Source organism: Aricia agestis, chromosome 2 (genome assembly GCF_905147365.1).
Source record: "Aricia agestis chromosome 2, ilAriAges1.1, whole genome shotgun sequence".
Classification (NCBI taxonomy): domain Eukaryota; kingdom Metazoa; phylum Arthropoda; class Insecta; order Lepidoptera; family Lycaenidae; genus Aricia; species Aricia agestis.
In genome coordinates, this window is record NC_056407.1 from 19,703,430 (window position 1) to 19,727,028 (window position 23,599).

General features: G+C 35.1%; 1 protein-coding gene and 1 pseudogene across 1 annotated transcript; both read right to left on the reverse strand.

The window, feature by feature from the left end:
• Positions 1 to 7,064: 7,064 nt before the first annotated feature.
• Positions 7,065 to 12,839, reverse strand: LOC121740055 (ATP-dependent RNA helicase me31b). The gene is made up of 8 exons (XM_042132767.1): positions 12,740 to 12,839; positions 12,129 to 12,343; positions 11,946 to 12,027; positions 11,660 to 11,866; positions 11,202 to 11,373; positions 9,607 to 9,757; positions 9,073 to 9,268; positions 7,065 to 8,940 (listed from the first exon to the last, which is right to left on the reverse strand). Exons 2-8 carry the CDS (start codon positions 12,188 to 12,190, stop codon positions 8,494 to 8,496), a joined length of 1,317 nt encoding a protein of 438 aa, XP_041988701.1. The 5' UTR covers positions 12,191 to 12,343; positions 12,740 to 12,839; the 3' UTR covers positions 7,065 to 8,493.
• LOC121739699 lies at positions 12,300 to 16,330 on the reverse strand (annotated as a pseudogene).
• Between the last annotated feature and the right edge of the window lie 7,269 nt (positions 16,331 to 23,599).

Sequence of the window (23,599 nt, forward strand, 5' to 3'; positions counted from 1 at the left end):
TCATGAAATCGAAACATTTTGTTCATATTTAGCTTTGAATTGGTCTAAACTCTAAAGAGAACAGATTAGACTGAAAAACTTCTTGACTAAAAGACTCGATTACCTGACTTGCCTCCCGGGAATGATTATAATTGGTCATTTCCCTACGTATTGACTTATTGCATATAGAAGAAATTATAAATTTATCATCACCTCTCCCAAAGTCATATTTTACATGTGTTCAATATAATTTGGTATTGATTTGAGGCTGCCACGATTTTGATAATGTTTACGTAAGCTCAACTTCGATACGTCCCAACTGCCATGACTAACTGTGATTTTTTTTGTTTCCTTTACTTAATTATTATTAATTTCATTTGCATGATGCAATAACATATTGATTGTCCAACATAAATCGTAAATTACGAACAAACAGAAGACAAAAACATATTCCAGTCTTCAAAATGAATAACGCACATTGTAAGTGATTTCTTACTTTATCACAATCACAAGTACATTCTACATTGTACATACTAGTCGAATCGAATATTTATACTGCGCCTAATTAAAAAACACCATTTTAATACTATCGACTCTAATCTACTAACGACTATCGATTGCAAAGGTAGTCAATTTTTTTATTCTTGTTAAAAATTAATTTTGCTCATGGCTATGCTTTTCGTTTATAAATAAACTGAAAAGAGCTAAACTCTTTAGCACATAAAATATCATTAAGAATCCTGTTGCTCACAAATAATGTATGCGGACTATAGTATGTACACTGTACAGTGCTCCCAAAGTGATAATGCGCATAGAAGTTTTCGACAATTTTCGGCAACGGTCGTATCTCCAGAGCGACGGTAGACGATATTGCATTTTCTAATTGCATTGCGTTTAAGATACATGCATTGGTCAAAGTTCGTCGTGATATTCATGTAGCTTTTGTAACACGGTCGTTATTCACGGTCATTTATGCGCATTTTTAATTTTGGAGTACTGTACATAGTACATACACGTATACATGTGTATGTACAGACTATAGTCAGCAGTATGTGTGTTGTATACAGATTATTTGTATGACATAGCATATTATGACATTTTTAACATTGACAATAGTTTCTAGTAGCCGACGTTATAGATGCTATTTTTAATTCCAGTTATAGTACTCGTAGATATATAGGCGAGTCTTAGCATTTAGTATGAAGTATTAATATTTTCCATAGACCGATTGCTACTATTTCTTGACCAATGAGAAAAAACGAGAACAATATTAATATAGCCAATGTTCGCAGACAGCCTAGCTTTTTTCATACCGACTTAACACTCAGTCGTTTAGTCCTAATATAGACAATATTATTGTAGTGATACGACTTTATTATTACGGAATGTTTATATTTAACTAATATATCATTTAGATAGGGCTACGAACAAATTTCAATTATTAATATTAGGTACTTAAATAACATTTAAGATGTTTTTAGTTGAAGGCAAGTTATATTATATTTTCTTTAATCAAAGTATATGTTTTAACACTTTCGCAGTTCACAGTATTAAACGGATACAAAAACGTGGTTACCGTGGAGTCCATGTATCCAAAAGGATGCATTGGCACTTTAAAAAAGTATAGAAAAATAAGAGCATTGAAGCATAAAAAGATTACTTAATAAAATAATAATTCCTATAAGTTATAACCCATTATAAACAAATACTTTACAAATTACAATGAATAATGGTGTGGAATTGAGGGACTAGAATTTGTTTTTGTATGGTGAACTGTGAAAGTGTTAATTAATACCTTTAATTAAAATTATAGGGACCTGAAATGGCAACTGATATATTCCATACCCCACCTTAGGATTTTTTTATGACAGGAAGCTTTTATATTAAAGGCAATATGATTTATTGGGCTTATGGGCTTATATTTTAATGTATAACAAAACGAAAATGGAAACCACCTTCTTGATTTGAAACAGTGTGACATGATTAATCAATATAACTGCATCCATAATTTTTTTTATGTAGGTATGTACCATCGAGGAAACTGATTCCGAGGCAGTTGACGGACGTACGTCGTTTGGTCGGATTATGTCAATTCTGAATTCAATGAGCTGTGGCCTGTGATCGGTCGGATGAGTTTGACTTAATGCGAACAAATTAGGTACGCCATCTGCCTAGGGATCAACTTCCTGATAGATAGTACATACCTACTTCGGTTATCATATTATTATAAAATAATAGTTTTCGGGCTGTAAACTATGGAATGAGAAATCGTGTTAGTACCAATTGTACCTAAACTTAAGATTGTGGTTTCCAATTTTCAAAATTATAATATTTTCTATTGTTTTATTTTTATTTTTGTACAGACTCTTAAAACACAATAATATAAATAATATTAAATATGCACGTCTTATAAAGTAATATATTTCTTCAATTAATCATAGTAAGTACCTATTTAACTTTGGTATTTTTTTTTATTTATTTAGACTTACTTAAGTGTTTGAGTTATGAATTATAACGAATTTATACATTTTTAATGTTTGTGGATTTTTCTTACGGAATGTACTTAATTGTAGTAAGACTTTATTGCTTCAATAAAATATACTTAATAAAATAAATTGGGTATTTTTATTGTGTATAAGTTGTAAGAACTAACATTATACCATAAGTACCTTAAAGTCTTTCTATGACCTTACCTAATAAGTTGTTTCAATGGCATATTTTATCATCAATAATATTAAGTTCGGCAAGAGATACCTACATGTTGGTTTAACTGGCTTCTGACCTGAAACTGCCATTACTGACAACCATATTATCTTGGTTGGGTTGCACCAACTACATTACGTCCTACAAAGATAATATACTTAGGTACTGTAGGATATTGTTCGGCGTGCATCCGTTTTTGCAAGTTTGACTCAAACTCAATTTTTTTACAAAATATGTTTTCTGAACGTCGTTACTATGTCTAGCACCGGTCCGGGAAGTAACCCGGCGAGAACCGGGCAAGGAACTCGCTCGGGGCAATATTTTACCAACAAGATGGAAAAACTTATCACGGGTGATGAGATTATACACTGTATGTACCATCGAGGAAGTTGATTCCTATGCAATTGACAGACCAACGTTATTTGGACGAATATGTCAATTCAATGTTAATTGTGATCTGTCAGCTGGGTTTGACGTAACGCAACCAAACTACTTAGGTCCCCGATTTGCATAGGAATCAACTTCTCTGATAGTACACTGCCTGCTTCGTTATCTATAAGTACTAATCTATACTAATAATATTATAATTGGGAAGAGTTTGTTTGTTTGAACGCGCTAATCTCAGGAACTACTGGTCCGATTTGAAAAATTCTTTTACTGTTGGATAGCCCATTTATCGAGGAAGGCTATAGGCTATATTTTATCACGCTTAGTATAAAAGAAGCTAAGAAATATAGGAAAATGTGGAAAAAACGGGGGGGAAATTATTTGAAAGGGCTTATTTAAACGCGCTAATCTCAGGAACTACTGGTTCGATTTGAAAATTTCTTTCAGTGTTAGATAGCCCATTGATCGAAGAAGGTTATAAGCTATATTTTATCACGCTAAAACTAATAGGAGCGAAGAAATTGAGAAAAATGTGGAAAAAGCGGGGGAAATTATATGAAAGGGCCTATTTGAACGCGCTAATCTCAGGAACTGCTTATCCGATTTGAAAAAATATTTCAATGTTAGATAGCCCATTCATCGAGGTAGGCTATAGGCTACATTTTATCACGCTAAGACTAATAGGAGCGAAGAAATAGATGAAAATGTGGAAAAAACTGGGGATATGAACTACTGGAGAAATTTTTATGTTATTTGGCAAACATGAAGAATAGACCACGTGAAGGGACATAGGCTATTTTTTGCTGCAAAATCTACGGTTGCGTGAAATTCCTAAATTACGCAAGCGAAGTCGCGCAGAACATCTATATATAATAAAATCGTAGAAAAGTCAATTCTGTATATTGAATATTTTTGTACAATAAATAATACTTGGGGATGTGATCTACTATGCTAACGCGGACGAAGTCGCGGGCAACAGCTAGTAGGTATTATAACGCGTTCAAACAAATAAGGGTTTATTTGTTTAAACGCGCTAATCTCAGGAACTACTGGTCCAATTTGAAAAAGTGTTTACTGAAACACGATAAATGGGCTATCTAACACTGGTTAGATAGCCCATTTATCGAGGAAGGCTGTAGGCTATATTTTATCACGCTAAGACTTACATGAGCAAAGAAATGGAGGAAAATGTGGAAAAACAGGGGAAATTATTTTAAAGTTCTTATTTGAACGCGCTAATCTCAGGAACTGGTCCGATTTGAAAATTTATTTCAGTGTTAGATCTTACCTAGTCCATTTATCGAGGAAGGATATAGGCTATATTTTATCACGCTAACACTAATGGAAGCGAAGAAATAGGGGGAAATTATTTGAAAGGGCTTATCTCACGAACTATTGGAGCAATTTTTCTGTTATTTAGCACAGATAAGAAGTAGACCACGGGAATGATCATAGGCTATTTTTTGTGGACTAATTTGTCTGTGAAAACTGAAATATCTAATTTAGACGGGCGAAGCCGCGTGGAACGTCTATTATCTATGTTTGCTATTATAATATACTGACGCAGACGAAGTCGCGGGCAACAGCTAGTGTTATAATAAAAACGTTAAAATAAACGCCTCCGTCGTCCAGTGGTTAAGGCTGCAGTCTTGCAAAATTCACTCGCTGCGTATTATTTGCGCATTTTTGTATATTTTTTCTTGATAAACTAACACTAACTAATAAAATAACACTAAATATTATTATTGCGTATAATATAAGTAATAGCTATACTTACTTTTTTTTTTTTAAGTTCATATATGTGGATAATGTTAGGTAAATCAAGCGTTAAAAACAGCTCTTCGTGCCCAATGTCATTTCAAGTTGTGTTTGTGCGCTTAGTTTATGGCAATAAATAATATAATTTAAAAATCTGTTCAGCGCAAAATGAGCTCAACATTCTCGTCTTCAAAATGCGCAGATTAGTTTTTTCTAATTATCTTTCATTTTCTTAATTAAGAGGCCACAATTTCATCAAAATTCCGTTTTTATCTCGTAATAAACGGGTTATTACATAAAAACTATGCATCGTAAGTATGTAATAATTAGATTATACTGATGCCAAGAGTTTAATAAAGCAATTAATATAAAAAAAAATTACCTAAATTACCTTACTCCAACAATAATAATAATCTCAAAGACCTACACAAATTTCCCTTGCAATTCTTGTTTATAAGCCCTTTTTTTGCAGGTCTTTTGAGATTATTATTATTGTTGGAGTAAGGTGATTTAGGTGATTTTTTATGTATTAATTGCTTTATTATACTCTTGGCATCAAAATAATCTAATTATTACATACTTACGACGCATAGTTTTTATGAAATAACCCGTTTATTAAGAGATAAAAACAGAGAATTTTGATGAAACTGTGGTCGCTTAATTAAGAAAATGAAATATAATTAGAAAAAACTAATCTGCGCATTTTGAAGATGAGAATGTTGAGCTCATTATGCGCTGAACAGATTTTTAAATTATATTATTTATTGCCATAAACTAAGCGCACAAACACAACTCGAAATGACATTGGGCACGAAGAGCTGTTTTTAACGCTTGATTTACTTAACATTATCCACATATATGAACTTAAAAAAAATAACTAGCTATTACTTATATTATACGCAATAATATTTAGTGTTATTTCATTAGTTAGTGTTAGTTTGTCCAAAAAAATTAAATAATTCGCAGCGAGTGAATTTTGCAAGACTGCAGCCTTAAGAGTGTGGCTCTTGAATCTTGACTCGGAGGTCGTGGGTTCATTTCCCGCGTTGAAAACATGTTATTTCCAAGTTTGGTTAGGACAATGCAGGCTGATCACCTAATTGTCTGACAAGTAAGATGATCCATGCGTCGGAGCATGTAAAAAGTCGGTCCTGCGCCTGATCTCTAGTCAGTCGTGCCGGTCTTCCGTCCCACTGGGTTATGAGAAGTAAAAGGAATAGAGAGTGCTCCACGTACTGCGCACACACTTGGGCACTATAAAATTACTCCTGCGTAACTGGCCTGGTTTCAATGAAACCGGCAACCGTCACCGAAACAGGTGTGGGAGTCATTAGTATATTAAACAATTAGATTTGTGTTATTTTGATCGCATTGATTGTAGCGCAACATCTGCAGAAAGTCCGATACAAGTTACGACACTAGAATAACGCGATGGTGGCTCTCCACTTGGCTATTTTCATTGAATGATGGATGGAGGGTACATTTCCCTTTCTGAAAATTGCTTGCCTATGGCTGGCAGTGAATAGTGATACATTAGAATTTAGAACACGCATAATACAGTGTGTTTGTGTAAACACCGTTATCCTTGAAACCATCAAATGAGACCGTCAAAATAAACAACTTTTTCTATGAGAACAATGCTGGGAACTCGAAAAATAAATGCCGTCTTCATACCCATACGGATGCCCGGATCAGCAATTTGTATGGGTATGAAGACGGATTTTTTGAGTTCCCAGCATTGTTCTCATAGAAAAAGTTGTTTATTTTGACGGTCTCATTTGATGGTTTCAAGGATAACGGTGTTTACACAAACACACTTGTCCTCGTAAGCTTGCAATTCGGAAAGTATTGCATGGCGCATATTATATCTAGGTGGCAAGAAAATTGAAAACCTACATAACAATGAATAAAACCATGTTTTTTTGTGAAGAGTTTATTTTTGGTCTTTACTCAACAGTACATTTTCAAACGAATTTCGCAGTTAAAAATATACACTTGGATGCATTTTTTATTTTCAAATCTTGCAATCAGAAATTACAGTAACCTTATGACAAACTATTTTCTTGACATTCTCGACTGGAAAGCACTTTTAAAATAATTTAGGACAATGATTACAAGATTTAAAACATCATGCAAATTTTTCATGAAAAAAATTCTCCCATATATTCAATAGAGCATGATTTAAATAATAGTTAGCTTTTCAAAAATATCTATGATATGGTGTATGTTCATTTTTACTCACATGAGATGAGACTAAGACAGACAACATCAACAGAATGATAAATCGAAATTCATTTTTTTGTACTAATGTAATCACTGCAAAGTCTTTGCAAACTGATATCCGTCTTTTAAATAAGTTTTCTTAATCTAATTCTTTCGGAAGACAACTAATAAATACACAGAATCATCTCATCCCAAAAACTATCAATGCCCATACTTTTCACAAGTTAAAATATATCACAGATATGAAAGATACTTTTTTTCTCAGATTTACACACAAGTTGTGATTTTACCGACACTTCCAAGGAAAATAATATTATGCGGAAAATGGCAAGAAACCACTACAAAATACAGATCCACTTAATCACTCTGGAGCCGATTTATTGGCAGTGCAAACAAAAGAAAATATTTCACGAGTAGTCAGCATTGACCAAGAATATGTAACTCTTCACTTGACATCCAAAAAGTTTACACCCCGAGAGCAAATTCTCTATCGCTGAACACTATGCTCTCACATTGAATCCCCCAGACAAAGCAATGTCCGCAGTGCGAGCCGTGAAACACCACAGATCATTGCTTCACCTCGTTACTGGTCACACATAAGTTGATTTTAAAGCGCAACAGATATTTAGCAGATACATTTAAGATTTTTCGAAATGATTGTGAAAAAATCAAACTACTCGTTATTTGTTGTTCTCGGAGCTGCTAGGCGCTTTTAAATGTGACTTTACCGCTTAAATATAACAAAAAAAAACTATAAAAATAAATTACCAGAACAACCTATATCAAATAAATAATACCTTCCCGAGAGGAGTATTGGCAAATAAGTGTAATTGTTGTGGTAATTTAATTTTAATAAAAATGAAAGGCTCATCAATACCATCATTCCAAGCGGACAGGAACAATGTTCTCACACATTGGGGCAAAAACAATGGAATAAATGTGTTCATTTGAGCTAGTCTTGAAACCTACCCATACCACAGAAGTAACAAAAGTACTGACACACCTATGTTTTTTTTAACAAAATAAACCGGTGCTAGCTCAAATAGCAAATGTATGGGCAGGTGGGGTGCGTAAATGCACCCGACGAAAGTCTATCACAATTTATGGTTAGTTCAAAAATAAATTTAGATAGACTCCAAACACAGTAGTAGAGATATACAGATAAATATTTTATGTTTTAACGAGTGTAGGAAACCACGCACAGTATCCAATATGGACAAAGGCACAGGGAGCCTTCCGTGAGTCCCGATGTTTATGTACACTTTAAAAAAGTAATCTTTTCAGGTTCGAGTCTTATTCACAATAAACTATTTACACGCACATTTTAGTACAATAAATTCATTAAACTTTTTACAAGTAGGTTTTCGTAATTTACTAATTCCTTTCACCAGTCGGCTAACGTCCAGATAGCGGGGGCGTAACGAGCGCGCGAGCGTCTCAGCGTTACTTGGAGTCGTCCTCGTCGGCGCGGGCGACGTAGAGCGCGGGGTCGATCACCTTGGGGATGGGCTTGATTTCGGTGCCCAGCTCCTGCTCGATGCGGTGCAGGGCAAAGCGGTCCTCGTACGTGATGAGATTGATGGCGATACCGAGGTGGCCGAACCGCCCGGAGCGGCCGATGCGGTGCAGGTAGGTCTCGGCCATGCGCGGGAAGTCGAAGTTGATGACGACGTTGACGGCCTGCACGTCGATGCCGCGCGTGAACAAGTCCGAGCACACGAGGTTGCGACACAGGCCGGCGCGGAAGTCGTGGAACACGCGGTTGCGATGCGCCTGCGCCATGCGCGCGTGGATGTAGTAGCAGCAATAGCCCAGCTCCGTTATCTTCTTGGCCAGCAGCTCCACTCGCTGAGTAGAGTTGCAGAATATTATCGACTGGTTTATTTGTAACTGAAAAGGGGAAAATTTTGCTGTCAACATCTGATTTTTTTGTTGTAAAGAAAGGCTCATATTGGGAATTGGGATTTTTTTTATTTTATTTTATTTATTCATAAAGCCAACTGGAATGTTCAATTTATATACCTTTGAAAACAGTGTATTTAAACAGTGAACTTTTTGTCTCTCCTGCACGAACGCGTAGTACTGGGTCACTCCTTTCAATGTCAGCTCCTCCATGAGGTTAATCTCGTACGGCTCCTTCAAATGCTTTTCCATGAACTGTTTAACACTTAGCGGGAAAGTCGCCGAGAATAACAGTATCTGCCTTTCTCTAGGTAATCTGAAACAATATTAATATATAAAAATTTCATTAGCATCCCCATAAGAGCACCGGTGATCACAACAATAGAATACAATAGAATTTCCTGGTAAAAAATTCCAGGAAATGTATTCTATTGTTGGCGCGATCACCGGTGCTCTTATGGGGCTTGAAGAATTAATACAATCACATAATATATTACTATTAAAAGAAAATAAAAGTGTAAAATCTCATCTTAAATTAAAATAAACATACAGTCTCTATTTTTAGAAGATATTTGCATTATTTTCAAATTCATTTTAGTCACTGACAAACACAAAGCCACTCCCAGGGACAACAATAACTGTTCATTTTCTCACCTTGATATAACTGTGTCTAGCATTCCTTTGAAGTCTTGTGATAGGAGTTTGTCAGCCTCATCGAGTACCAGCATTCGGCAGTTCTCCATCTTAGCTACCTGCTTGTCCATGAGATCAATCATACGCCCCGGAGTGGCAATTATTACTTGAACTGAAACAAGCCTACTGTTAACAACTTTGTACATAACAGTGGCTAACTACTTTATAATCTTACATCTTTAAACGACCAATTCTTGTATATAAATATATAATTGGAATCTCAGAATTGGCTCCAATGATTTTCATAAAATTTAGTATACAGGGGGTTTCAGGGGGGATAAATTGATCTAGCTAGGAATGATTTTTAAAGAATGTCATTTTATTCGTGTTTTATCGAATACCGAGCAAAGCTCGGTCAAATAGCTAGTATATATTTTATGTTCAACAAAAAAAATATTAATGCCTTTAAGCGCATTTACACATGATGATGATTTTAACAGATTTCATTTTAACAACTTTTAATTATCTGTAATTGACCAATGATCCAGTTTCACTCAATGTTTATAAAACACAATTATCTTATCACTTAACATTTAGAGCACCATAGTATTTATAAACCTGCTATGAATAATAATTTCAAGCATTGTGCACAAACAACTGTTTTTATTGTAGTAGAAATATTTTGCTATTTTTGTTTCATTTTAATTTTGTTTTATAATGATATAAACAGATATTTAGCTTAACTCTATTCAACATCATTACTTGTAAATAGTACGGACATTAGCAAGTTTAATCATACTAAGATCGCCCAATGGTCGAAATTCGACCTCAACGACATTAGGACTACTTCGGCTATATTTTGTAAAAAATATTGATTTTATCCTTTTTTTTCAACTCTTGTCTCTGGGACTTAGCTGATCTCAGACTGGCCGTGTAAGCGTTGTCTAATAGTATCTTAGATTCAATAAAAAAATATATAATCCATTTTCAATTTGTCAACTTGTTGTCAACAGACTTAACCATAAATAAAAGAGTATAATTCATATGTATCAAATCAAATCAAATCAAAATTGTTTTATTTCTGAATAAATTTAAAATAAATGTTTTCAGAAAGTCCTACATGATGCCTACCACCGTCTTTATATATAGGCTTGTCACTCAAAAAATCTGTGTTGTAGTGTGTGTAATGTTTTATTTGTTAAAAAAATGTATGATAGAAGCATAATTTGAAAATAATATTAATTCGATGCACTTCTTCACCACCAAACTATAACTGTGCAAAATTTCATGCACCTACATTACCCCATTTTTCGTAAAAAGGGTTACAAAGTTTTTCGTTCGTGTATTAATATTATGATATCAAGGACATAGAAAATAGACTAAGACTGGGTTGCACCAACTAACTTTAACGTATGAGAATATGGGGTGTTTGGACCCACGCCTCTGGTGCAACTCAGTCTAAGGGCCTGTTTTACCACTTCCTGATAAGGCTATCCACCAATTAACTTGACAGATCAAGTATGGAGAATCTGTCAAAAAAGTTGTGAATAGCCTATTAGGCACTTTATCAAAAAGTGGTGAAACAGGCCCTAATATTAATAAATTGATCAACTTACCATTTTGATAAATACGCATTATGTCATCTCTAAGGTTTGTGCCTCCCGTGGTGACCATAACACGAATATCTGTATGTTTTGCCAGCTCAATGCAAATTTGTGATGTCTGTAGTGCTAGCTCCCTAGTAGGAACTACAATTAAAGCTTGTATAGTGTCTTTCTTTGGATCCACCTATAAACAATAAACTTTCATTTAGAAATGTGAGCAATCACTAAAAAGATATTATTTTAAAATTATAAAAATCAGAGCAGTTTTTTCTCACTTATCAGCAAGTGAAGGGGAATCCAAACATTATCATCATATAAATCTCCATAATATTATATGCAGTATGACAATATTTTTAAAGTTCATGTTGTCAGCAGAAATAAAAACTCATAATATTGAAAACAAAATTGTTGCCTGGAAGTACTAGCAAAGAACATATTATTTAAAATTAAAGAATGAAAGCAACACATACTTGTTCTAAAACTGGGATACAGTAAGCTCCTGTTTTGCCCGTTCCATTCTTAGCTCTTGCGAGCACATCTTTACCACTGAGGGCAATGGGAATTGAAGCCTCTTGAATGGGTGATGGCTTTTCCCAACCCTTCTCAAAAATGCCCATCAGAATTTCTCTTTTCAAGCAAAACTCTTCAAACTCATTCCCTCTTGTGTCTGTTACGTCCTATAAAACAATAAAATATAAAGCTTTGTCCTTTAAAATAAATATGAACTACTTACGCATATAAGATTTGAACACTTACACTAGTTTTTATTCTTCGGTCTTTAGGGGGTAGTTTTAATTTTGATTTCCACCCTATATCTTCAACAGTTTTATCGACGTCTCTGAAAATATCGTTAATTTAACATTTTATGCAAATCGATAACGGCAGGGGACCACACTCGCTTGAGTAGGTCAAGTCAGGAAACAAAGAAAAGAAACTTACCCCTTTTGATTGCTCATGTTTCCGACGTGATTACTTGAACTTATTCTGTTTTCGGTCATCATTTTGCCAAAAATACCCTCCAGGGGCGATTAAAATTAGAAACTTATCACAAATATTTATTATAGTCCGACACTAAACAAATTCACTAAAAGTTCTCTTTAGATGCATAAGCTACTTTAGAAGTCTTATCACGTCCACAAACTTTTCAGAAATATCTGAAACAGAAAATATCATTATCAAACAAGATATAAAATGGCACTGTAGGGATAACAAGACGCGTCAACAAGCTAGTAGATAATAAGCCTATAAATAAACGACACAAAAAAGCAAAATAAACGCAGTTTATAAATAGCTGGATTTTAACTAAATCGTTGAAAATGAAGTTCTAATAGATATAAAGTAATCGATTTACTCGTAGGCCATTTAATTATTTGATTGCAAAGATAAGAGACGATGCAATTTTTAGTTTAACTCTTACATTAAATATGGCCGCTAGCACTTTCCTACTAATAATTTTCAAATTGAAATAGTAACTTGGTAATTCTACATATTATCCACATAACAATAGGAACTCTAAAGAAACAGGAATTTATGAAATAAACAATATTTACCTTGATATAACTTTATAAAAGACGATCCTGTAAACTCGATGGCGACATTACAAACGATCATGGATCAAACGAAAGCATTCAACTGTGTTGCCAGCTCACTAGTCAGTAGTCACTACTCACTACCGGTGGGTGAAACTTTCGAACCAAAAAATAATTGGGTTCCAAATTTATAGCACCTAAACTAAGTTGGATAATCTGTACAATTTTTAAGCAAGGTCGACTGTTATGGGCGCTCCACATTCTCAAGAGAATCTCGCGAGATCGCAAGAAACATGCGAAAAACGTGAATGTGGAAGCGATTCGCATATTCTTCTCAAGTTCTCGCGTTGTTCTCCGGCTGTTCTCCACTTTTTGTCGGTTTTTTGACGCGAGACAAAGGAGCGCGAGGACGTGAGAACAGTGGAGAACATGTATTGACTCCACACTCGCATGTTTCTCAGTAGCGCGCGAGCCGCGGACTTGAACGGTTGTATATTGTGTACCGCGTGGCGTCAATATGAGCGTAACTTGGACAAACGAACTTGAGTTGAAATTTTTAGAATATTTCCAAGCGGAACCCGTGCTATGGAATACAAATTTAAAAGACTACAAAAATAAACTAAAACACCATGATGCGTGGTGTCGTCTAAGTGAATTGATGGGAGTACCCATTGATGTCTTAAAAAACAAAAAAACTTCGTTATTTGCAAGCTACAGAGGGTACAAAAATAAAGTTAAGAAATCAGAAAACTCTGGAGCAGGTGTCGACGATGTTTACAAGCCGATATGGTTTGCATACGAAATAATAGACTCTTTTTTTGGGGATACTACGAAATGTAAGAAGACAATAAATACGGTAAGCAGCAACTTTTATTACTTATAATTATTATTACATATAGGAAAGTACGAAAGCGCTTTATTCGACGATACAGCAAGTTTTCCTTTATTAATTATTACACAATCAATTTAATATGTCTGTTGACAACCAGTACATAACCTATCTACTGAAATATTTAGCAAATTCGTCTCTTATTTCTGTTGCGTGATGAGCCGCTCGGCGTGGAATATGTCGCGAATTTCGAATAGCACAGGTGCTCTCCACTTCTCCTCTCCAAGATCCGGGCTCTATTAATAAATTATTGTCGTCATAAGTATCTATTGTTCCGGAAGGTGTATAGATGTGTGATGATGTAGTGCTTCGTCTCAAGAAATTATGTAAGAGTATGCATGTCAAGGTTATCAAGGCGGCTTTTTCAGGTTGTAAATTTATTGGTTTCTTGAAAATTCTAAATTTTGTCACCAAAATGCCGAAAGTATTTTCAACTACTACTCGTGCTCCAGACAAAATCTGATTAAACTTTCGTTTTGGGGATCCCAAGTTGTGATTTCCCGAATAGGGTTTCATAATGTTTTCCGAAAGGGCAAAAGCGCCGTCTCCCAAAAAAATGTACGGCACGTCGATGTTTGAACCAGGCAGCGGATGTGGTTGTGGTAAATTTAAATTATTTGTCTGCATTTTTGACCATAAAACTGTGTTAGTGAAAACTCCGCCATCACTAATTCTGCCTTGACAGCCAATGTCTGCGAAAATAAAATTGTACTGACTATCAACCAACGCCATCAAAACTATACTGAATGTTCTTTTATAGTTATAATATTCCGATCCGGAATTTATGGGACATTCTAAGACAATATGTTTTCCGTCGATTGATCCAACAGCACGCGGGAATTTCAATGCAAAATCTTTTTCGATTTGTAGCCATTCTTCAGGGCACGATGGTAACTGCAACAATAAAAATAATCATTTTAATTTATTTCTATTTTAGGAGGAGCAGTCTACTAGTAGCGGAGGAAATGAAGAACTTGAAGAAATTCAGAGTAATCAAAATCCGCAAGCCGATCATCAAAGTCAAACAGTTAATACAAATGCAACAGCAGTATCAACAATTCGTCGGCGAAAACACCCCACCGAACTCTTTGAAGCAGAAAAAATTATGAAGGAAGCCTTGTCTACGTTTAATGCAACTGTTAAAAAAAATACACCTCAACCAATTCCAAAAGAAGACGATGATTGTGACTTGTATGCAAAGCTTTTGGCTACAAAGTTAAGAAAATTATCGGAAGAAAAAAGATTAAGATTTATGCATGATATAGATGGCATGTATATGCAATATGCAGTACATTCTGAATCCTCATCACCTGTACCAACACCGTCACCACAGTCACAATATGCCAGTCAATTTATTCTATCACGCAAATCATCTCACGATCAATATCAACAGAGACCTGGAACCTCGTCATCTTCACATTCCGAGCCAACCATGCATTACTCACCAGTACCAACACCGTCACCACAGTCACAACATGCCAGTCAATTTATTCTATCACGCAAATCATCTCACGATCAATATCAAGAGAGACCTGGAACCTAGTCATCTTCACATTCCGAGCCAACCATGCATTACTCACCAGTACCAACACCGTCACCACAGTCACAATATGCCAGTTAATTTATTCTATCACGCAAATCATCTCATGATCAATATCAACAGAGACCTGGAACCCCACATTCCAAGCCGATCATTCATAACTCACCAAATTCAAATATTAATATTCAATCGAATGACGTCATTTACCCAGCAGTTATTCACATTCCTGATTCAAACACTATTGCAGAAATAGATACAGTGACCTATGAAGGTTTAATTTCGCCAAATTCACTTATTCGGGAAAATAACAGGGCTGCATCTAATATCATCAATGAAGCCTATCAATTGTGTGATAAATAAAACAATTTATTTGATACTAGATTTAACACTTAAAAAATTGTAATTCGGTCGTAAGTAAAGTATAATTTACACAGAGCCAGTACTGGCTGCCAATAAGACTGGCAGCCAGTATTGGCTTGGAATATGCCGCGTGTGAACAGTTTGGCCTGGCTTGAAAAACTGTTCACACGCGGCATATACCAAGCCAATACTGGCTGCCAGTCTTATTGGCAGCAAGTTCTGGCTCTGTGTAAATTATACTTTAAGTGTAATTTACACAGAGCCAGTATTGGCTTGGTATATGCCGCGTGTGAACAGTTTTTCAAGCCAGGCCAAACTGTTCACACGCGGCATATGCCAAGCCAATACTGGCTGCCAGTCTTATTGGCAGCCAGTACTGGCTCTGAGTAAATTATACTTAAGTCCGCATCCGTTGGTAATTTAAAAATTGTTGTAATACTTATGTATAATTTAATTTCAAATTACGTTGTAATTTAAAAATGTTGTAATAGGTTAATAAGTTAATAAGTTTTTTTTAATAAAAAATCATAAAATGTCATATTGTATTTTTTTACAGGTGGCAACAGCCATTCACACATACCTTTATATGTTCCTTTAAAGCGTTATTTAGGGCTTAACAAACTTCTGGTATTATCTGCGAAATCACTTGTGGGGATATTTTAAATAAAAAATGGAGACTTTGGTAGTCATCTCCTGTGGCCAAGTATCGTAGTGTTACTGCAAGACGTGTCCGAGCTGGAATGGCTTCCCTTAATTGAGTATTTTGCTTAGAAATCTGTGTTGACACATTATTCAATAAATATTCAAAATCCACTGAAGACATTCGAGTAAACTTTTTAAATTCTTTCGATGATTCGGCCACTAATCCATGCAACTGCTGATCCATAGTTAGGCTGTAAACAGAGAAAGTTATTTCATTAGCATGATTTTATAAAGTGTTGATCATTTTTGGTTTATGCATTAATAATAATAATAATAATATCTATGGACGCTTCACACCACGTCAGTCTGGCCCCGTGCTAAGTACCTGAAGGACTTGTGTTACGCGTACCAGACAACGGAAATATATTTAATACTTTTATATTATACATATATATAAGATTTTTATTATATGATACACATATTTAATACACACCCATGACCCAGGAACGTTGAAAACTTTTTGTTCCATCGGCGGGATTCGAACCCGCGACCCCCCGGCTTGAGCTACCGACAGCCCACCCACTGAGCCACAGGTCGTCAAGTAATAAATCATCAACTTGATCAATGTTTTTTTTTAGATAATCATGAGACATAAAATTATAACAACCTACATAGGGCGAAGCCAAACGAGCGTTATTTGTGAGTCGTGAGCTGCAGAATTCTGCTGCATTCAGTTTCATACAAAAGTCATGTTTGATTCACACGGCGACTTAAAATGAGTTGTCATTTGTATGAAAAAAATTCTGCCCGGCAGAAATTCTGCGGCTCACGACTCACAAAATTACGCTCGTTTGGCTTCACCCATAGTCGTTCAAAATGTACTTACCTTGTTCTATTACGATGAATACTTGTCATCCACCATCTTCTTTTTCGCCACTTCTTTTTAATAACTTTTTTCTCTTTAGTATACGCATAATTATAATATGCGAATGCACTTATCAATAAACTTGTCGCAGCGGCTTCTGCGTCCATCGTCATCGAGCGCGAGAACTGTAGTGAGAACTATTTGAGAACTTTGTGAGAGTGTGTACCCAAAGAAGTTCTCGCTGTAGTTCTCGCTGAGAATCTCCGGAGATTCTCGTATGAATGTCTCTTGAGAATGTGGAGCGCCCTTTATTGGTTGATAAAAAAGACGAAGAAGAAGTTTAAAACCTAAGACCATGCACGCACGGGCAACTTAGTTGCTCGGCGATTTATTTGTCTCTTTCGAAAAAATAATTGCCATGTCGCCGGGGTGCGCGCACGAGAGCGACAGCAACCCGACTTTTTTCAGTTTTTTTCTTGACAGTCATCAACATAAAAAACCGAAGAAAGCGTCGAAAAATAGAATATTGGGTGCATCCACTATGGAGCGATCGGCTGACTCTCGGGAAATTTTATACTAGTTTTATGAAATTGAGAGCATACCCAAAAAAAAATTTAGTTACTTTAGAATGAGTGTCGAAAGTACTCTAGTATTTTAGAAACTCATTGCTGCAAGTACACACAAACTCACGCAGCGGCGGTCGAGTGGCAACTGGCCGGTCGGCAACTTTTTTGTTGCCCGTGCGCGCACTTGCATAGAAACCAATAGGGAAGGAGACAGTTGCGTCGCGGGCTCTGGGCAACGAAAAAGTTGCCCAGAGTTGCGTCGCTACGTGCGCGCACTTTCATACTAGCTGCTAGACTTCATCAAGAGACAAATAAATCGCCGAGCAACTAAGTTGCCCGTGCGCGCATACCCTTAAAGTTCGATTTTCAGTTAAATAGTGACAATTATTTTGTAGCAACTCTTTCAAAAATTGTAAATTAGTAGATTATTCAATGATATTCTATGTTACTAATTATTCATAAAGTTAATATACCTAGTGGAATAGAGCAACAATCTCTAGCTGTCAAACGTAACCAAAATGAGGGATTTTCATTTATATTTTTTAATTTTATTTTTAACAATCTTAACTAGATGGCGTAAGGATAAACACTTCTAGATTTTCTATTGGTTCGTCACCGATCTGAAATTATCTTCAGGTTGGCACCACTGACTACATATGGGTTGTGTTTCCAAAAAATATCAGTGTACTGTCAAGCGTATATCCGTTACCTTGCACAAGTGCAGGTAAGATGTTGTCAAAACCAAAATGTATAATTCCTGTGACATTTGGTGTGAATATTGGTAAATAGGGCTATATCTTCCGTGAGTTTTAGCTAAAACATCGTTATAATAACTTTATTATCCTATTCATTGGAATATTATTGCATCTTTTTCAAATTGAAATGTATCAAGTTTTACATTCTTTTGCTCAGTTTTGTAGCAATTATTGATGGTATTGCCTGGTATTACCGATAGTTGTCTACCCATACGCCACCTAGTTACTGAAATAGAAACTGTTTGACAATCAAATTAAAAATATAGGAAAATCCCTCATTGGTTTTCATCTGTGTGAAAAATATGTGTAGTGTGTACGTATACACTTACACAAGCATGATTGAACATGAATTCTAGGAGATTAAATTGTCAACGGGCGGCACGTGCGAACTGAACGTCAAAAAATATTGCTGCTGTCATGTATCACACGTCTCTTTTTACCACGCAGCGTTACTGATAGTGACATCTCTCTTGCTCAGGCCTTTGTTTCTCTATTCCGCTAGGTATATTAACTTTATGGGATTAATCTACGAATAAGTAATAAAAACTAAGGAAAAGTAACTCTGTCAAAAAACATGCTCCACAATTATACTTGTCAAAAAAGTGTACCATTAGGTACACATTTCAATACATTTGCAATATTTAGGAATTAGGTCACCTTGAGCGGTACTAGGCTGACGTTACATGACAGATCAAAAAGGAACCAAATTTAAAACGGTAATAGTATGGGAGTTACGATTCCTTAGTTTTTATTATTCGTAGGGATTAATTATTGAAAAACGAAAGGTTAGCCTTAAAAACGATAGTCTAAAGCCTGAGAAAGGACATAGGCTACTTTTTTTACTGGAAAAAAGGGTTGTAAGGGGGTGAAAATGCGTAAATTTGTTCAAATTAAGTTAGTTCCAACAATTCATAATAGATGGCGCCGTGCGTCTTCTACATCGCACTGACGCTTGCTCAAAAGCATAGACATAATATATACTGTCGTAATATATTATGTCTATGCTCAAAAGTCTTCCTATAAGACGTGGTATCATCTTACATTTAAGTTTCGATTTTTTTCGATTGTTATATCTATTCTACGGTATTAAATAACTCAGTACTTTATCTGTGCAGTGACGTAACCTTAAATCTATCAATGATAAATAGTTTATGGGTACAACTTTACCCATAAACTATTTATCATTGATAGATAATCGGAGGGCTAAATAAGCTTTAAAATTTGGCATAAAATATAAAGTTTAATATAAAAAAATGAAATACTTATTGTGTGCACACTGCACAGCTGTATTGATTTAAGGGGTACCAGGGTTTTTTTATAAAAGCTTTTGACACCAATTTTGTTGACATCGCGCGCTATAATTTTGTTTGACAGCTCGAAATTGTTGCTCTATTCCGCTAGGTATATTAACTTTATGGTACATACTAAGATTTATAGTTGGGACAGTGAATTTTCTACGTCTACATGTAGGTACATCAGCAGCATCAGCTATCGATGAACACCAATAAATTAATATTTTGTTTGATAACATAAAATAAATTGAGATTTTGTTGATTATTAAAGATTTAAAATTAAAAAACGTTTTATTTGACTGAAAAATGTTAGCATAATTTTTAGCATTAATTACAGTAAATTTTAACAGTAGTTTAGCAAATTTTGTATCAGTCATGTTGGCAACACTGTCTGACGGCTCGCGGCTTGCGCCTCGCGACTCGCAGTGCTGCCAGACGTACGAGCTACGAGTAAAATTCCAAGACGGCGAACTTACGCGGCAATCTTTAAGTACGCGAACTTTAGGTGACACACAGGAGTAAGGTCGTCGAGCCCTAAGTCCGCGTACTTACACACGTGTCTGTCACCCCCTTGAAATACCTAACTGAATACTAGAGTCTGGCTAGCGAAAGATGAGACTGGAAAAAAGGCGGCAAATTAAAAAAAACGACGTATAACAACCATGTCTATAGCCTGAATTATAGTTTTGATCTACGAACTACGAATAATAAGGTTTCTTAGTTTTTATTATTCGTAGTTCGTAGATTAAAACTATAATTCCGGCTATAAACAGGGTTGTTATACGTCGATTTTTTGAATTTGCCGCCTTTTTCCAGTCTCATCTTTCGCTAGCCAGTCTCTATACGATTTAGTTTGTCAACTTGAAATTGTAAGTCTGCGGTGACCATGGAATTAATATATACTACGTATAACTGGAAAACTTACTGTGCGTCTAAGCACGTGCCGAGTTAGAGGTCATAAATCTTGGTCCGTCTCTCTCTAACTAGTGTAACCATTCCTATGACCTATCTGTAGGACATTCAAATAAAATCACTTTGCTCAGTACCTATAATAATTGTCTACGAATAATAAAGTTTTAATTATTCGTAGGGTAGCGGTCAATAACCCTTTGTCAAATTTTTTTCATATTTCCTATACTCCACTCGGGCTAACTTGTCGCTAGCGGTCATTGACTCCCTGTCAAAAACTTGTCATTTTCCCTATAAAACCACGATAAACAATATCTGATACTTCAAAATCACACAAACCACGATTGACAATAAAGTGACAAAATATGTTTCTAGTTGGGGTTTTATCGTATTTTGCTTATCTCGATTTTTTATATTTTTTCATTACAATATGTAAAGTTTACAGTTCTGACAAGATATTGTCTTTAACCCGTAACCGAGTTGTGTAGACAATAATATACAGACATAAATATCGATGTGAACTGAATATGAAGCTTAACACTTCGAACTTATAAAAAGTTGGAAATTATCATCATAATATTAATACGCGAACGAAAAACTTTGTAACCCTTTTTACTAAAAATAGGGAAATTTTGCACAGTCATAGTTTATATGGTGAAGGAGTGCCCAGGGCCCCCGTAAGGGATACTGGCGCCTGTGTGCAAAAAGGACTTTGGCGCCCCTTAAGGCCTTTTTGTAATGGTAGGTAGGTGAAATAAAGCAGATAAAAATCGGCCAAGTGCGAGTCAGACTCGCGCACGAAGAGTTCCGTACCGTTAAAAAAATTTCCTCCTTGGTTTTGGCGCCCCTTAAGAATGGCGATTTGGTGCCCCCAGAGGGTGGCGCCCGTCAGTAAGTCACCTTTGAGTTTCATATATATATATATATATATATATATATATATATATATATATATATATATATATATATATATATATATATATATATATATATATATATATATATATATATATATATATATATATATATCTATATATATAAAAGAAAGTCGTGTTAGTTACACCACTTATAACTCAAGAACGGCAGAACAGATTTGGCTGAAAATTGGTAGGGAGGTAGCTTAGAGCCAGGAGACGGAGATAGGATACTTTTTATCCCGTTCGACAGCGTTCCTGTGTGACTTGACATGAAACGTCAGTCACTATAAAACGTGGTATAACAAAAAAGAATCAGACTTGGAATAACAAAACGACAGCTATGTAATTGACGTAAAATGACAGCTATGTAATGACGTATGGATGACAATTTGATATTTGTAAGAAATCAATATTAAAACTATTTCTATTAATAAATAATTAACAAGTGGATTGAAGTGAAGTGAAGTTTAATTAATAATGCCGCGACCAAGACGATCGAATCTTTCCCGACAAAGCCGTAATGCAAGAAGAATACAAAATACTGCAAATGAAAGGACTGAAGAAGAACAAGAAATTGCACGTGAACAGCGCCGCAATAGTATGGCTCGACTTCGTGCTTCTCAATCACGAGAGCAAAGTGAAGCAGCCCGTGAAACAGCTCGGTTGGCAATGCAGAATCGTCGTTTCTGGTAGCTACTATAATATATATTATAGTACGGTATATTAATATATATTATAGCTAAGTATGTGACGGGCTTAAGCCAAACTAATATTATTATAATTGCAAAAGTATGTTTGTCTGTTCCATCTTTACGTTTGAGCTACTTAACAGAGTTTTTGTTGATAAAATTTTATATTAAGATCACAGCTACTATATTAATTATACTAATCGTTATAAAAATAAATAAATAATTATTATTAAGTATCATTATAAAAAAAGCAGTTAAAGAACGTTTGTGTGCTAAAGCGTATTATAAAGTCAATGATTTCTTCGAGGACAGCACACCTTGGGAATAGGGTGGCTCCATGCAGGTTACTTTTCTTTTAATTTTGTTACATAGCTGTAAGCCATAACATTGTAATTTTCCATTTTTTTTTTTGCAAAAGATGGCCCCGTGCGAGTTTCTTACGCCGGTTCTTCTCGGCGGGGTAGTTCCCGAACCGGTGGTAGGCAACGTAGTTTCTTCGTTCGACTTTCAAAAAGTGTATCATGATACCCATTTTGAATAAAAAGATATTTTATTTTATTTATTTATTTTACATTAACTTAACGATAACGATATCTAAACATTACCTACCTGTTCCTAAAAATCTTATTGATTGAATAAAAAATGTACAGTATAATTTTAAAGTGTAACTGCTTAAAATATTCTGTCCAGAAAAAGTAAAACAATATAAAACCTATCATCTGGTACATGTAGGAATATACAATATACATCTTATATATAAAATTCTCGTGTCACAATGTTAGGGCGCGTACTCCTCTGAAACGGCTTTACTGATTTTAACCAAATTTTTATGCATATTCAGTGGGTTTGAGAATTGGCTAATGGGTACTTTTTATATTGATAAGTGCATTTGTTGAATAAATAATAGTAAATTATTACAACTCGAAACTGACAGCGACCATTGTTTGTGCGACGGGATAGCGATGGACGTTGCTATGGTGACATACTTATTTACTTAGTCACTTCAATAAAATAATACGGGCGAAATACTTTATACGGCAAAGAAACGTTTGCCGGGACAGCTAGTATATATATATATATATATATATAGGTTTCCAGGGTATTTAGTGACACAACAAGTGTAAATTTAGTACATACTTAATTAGGTAATAACAATAACAAAACAAAAACGTACATAAAACAACCTACTTTAATTTTTGAATGTCGTGAAACATTATAAAACTTTGGATCTATATAGACCTACAAAGTTTTGCATTCTATATTTTTATTAGTATACGTACAAACATACAGCACGTGATATTCATAAACAAAATGTTTATCTTTGCTGCGAAAGAACTGTTATATTTTCTACCATTATACTTAAAATATAATACATGGCAATTGTGCGAAAGAGACACACCAAGAAAAAGTTTGTCTCACATGGGCTCATTTCCCAGAGTAAATATTGGTTAATAAAA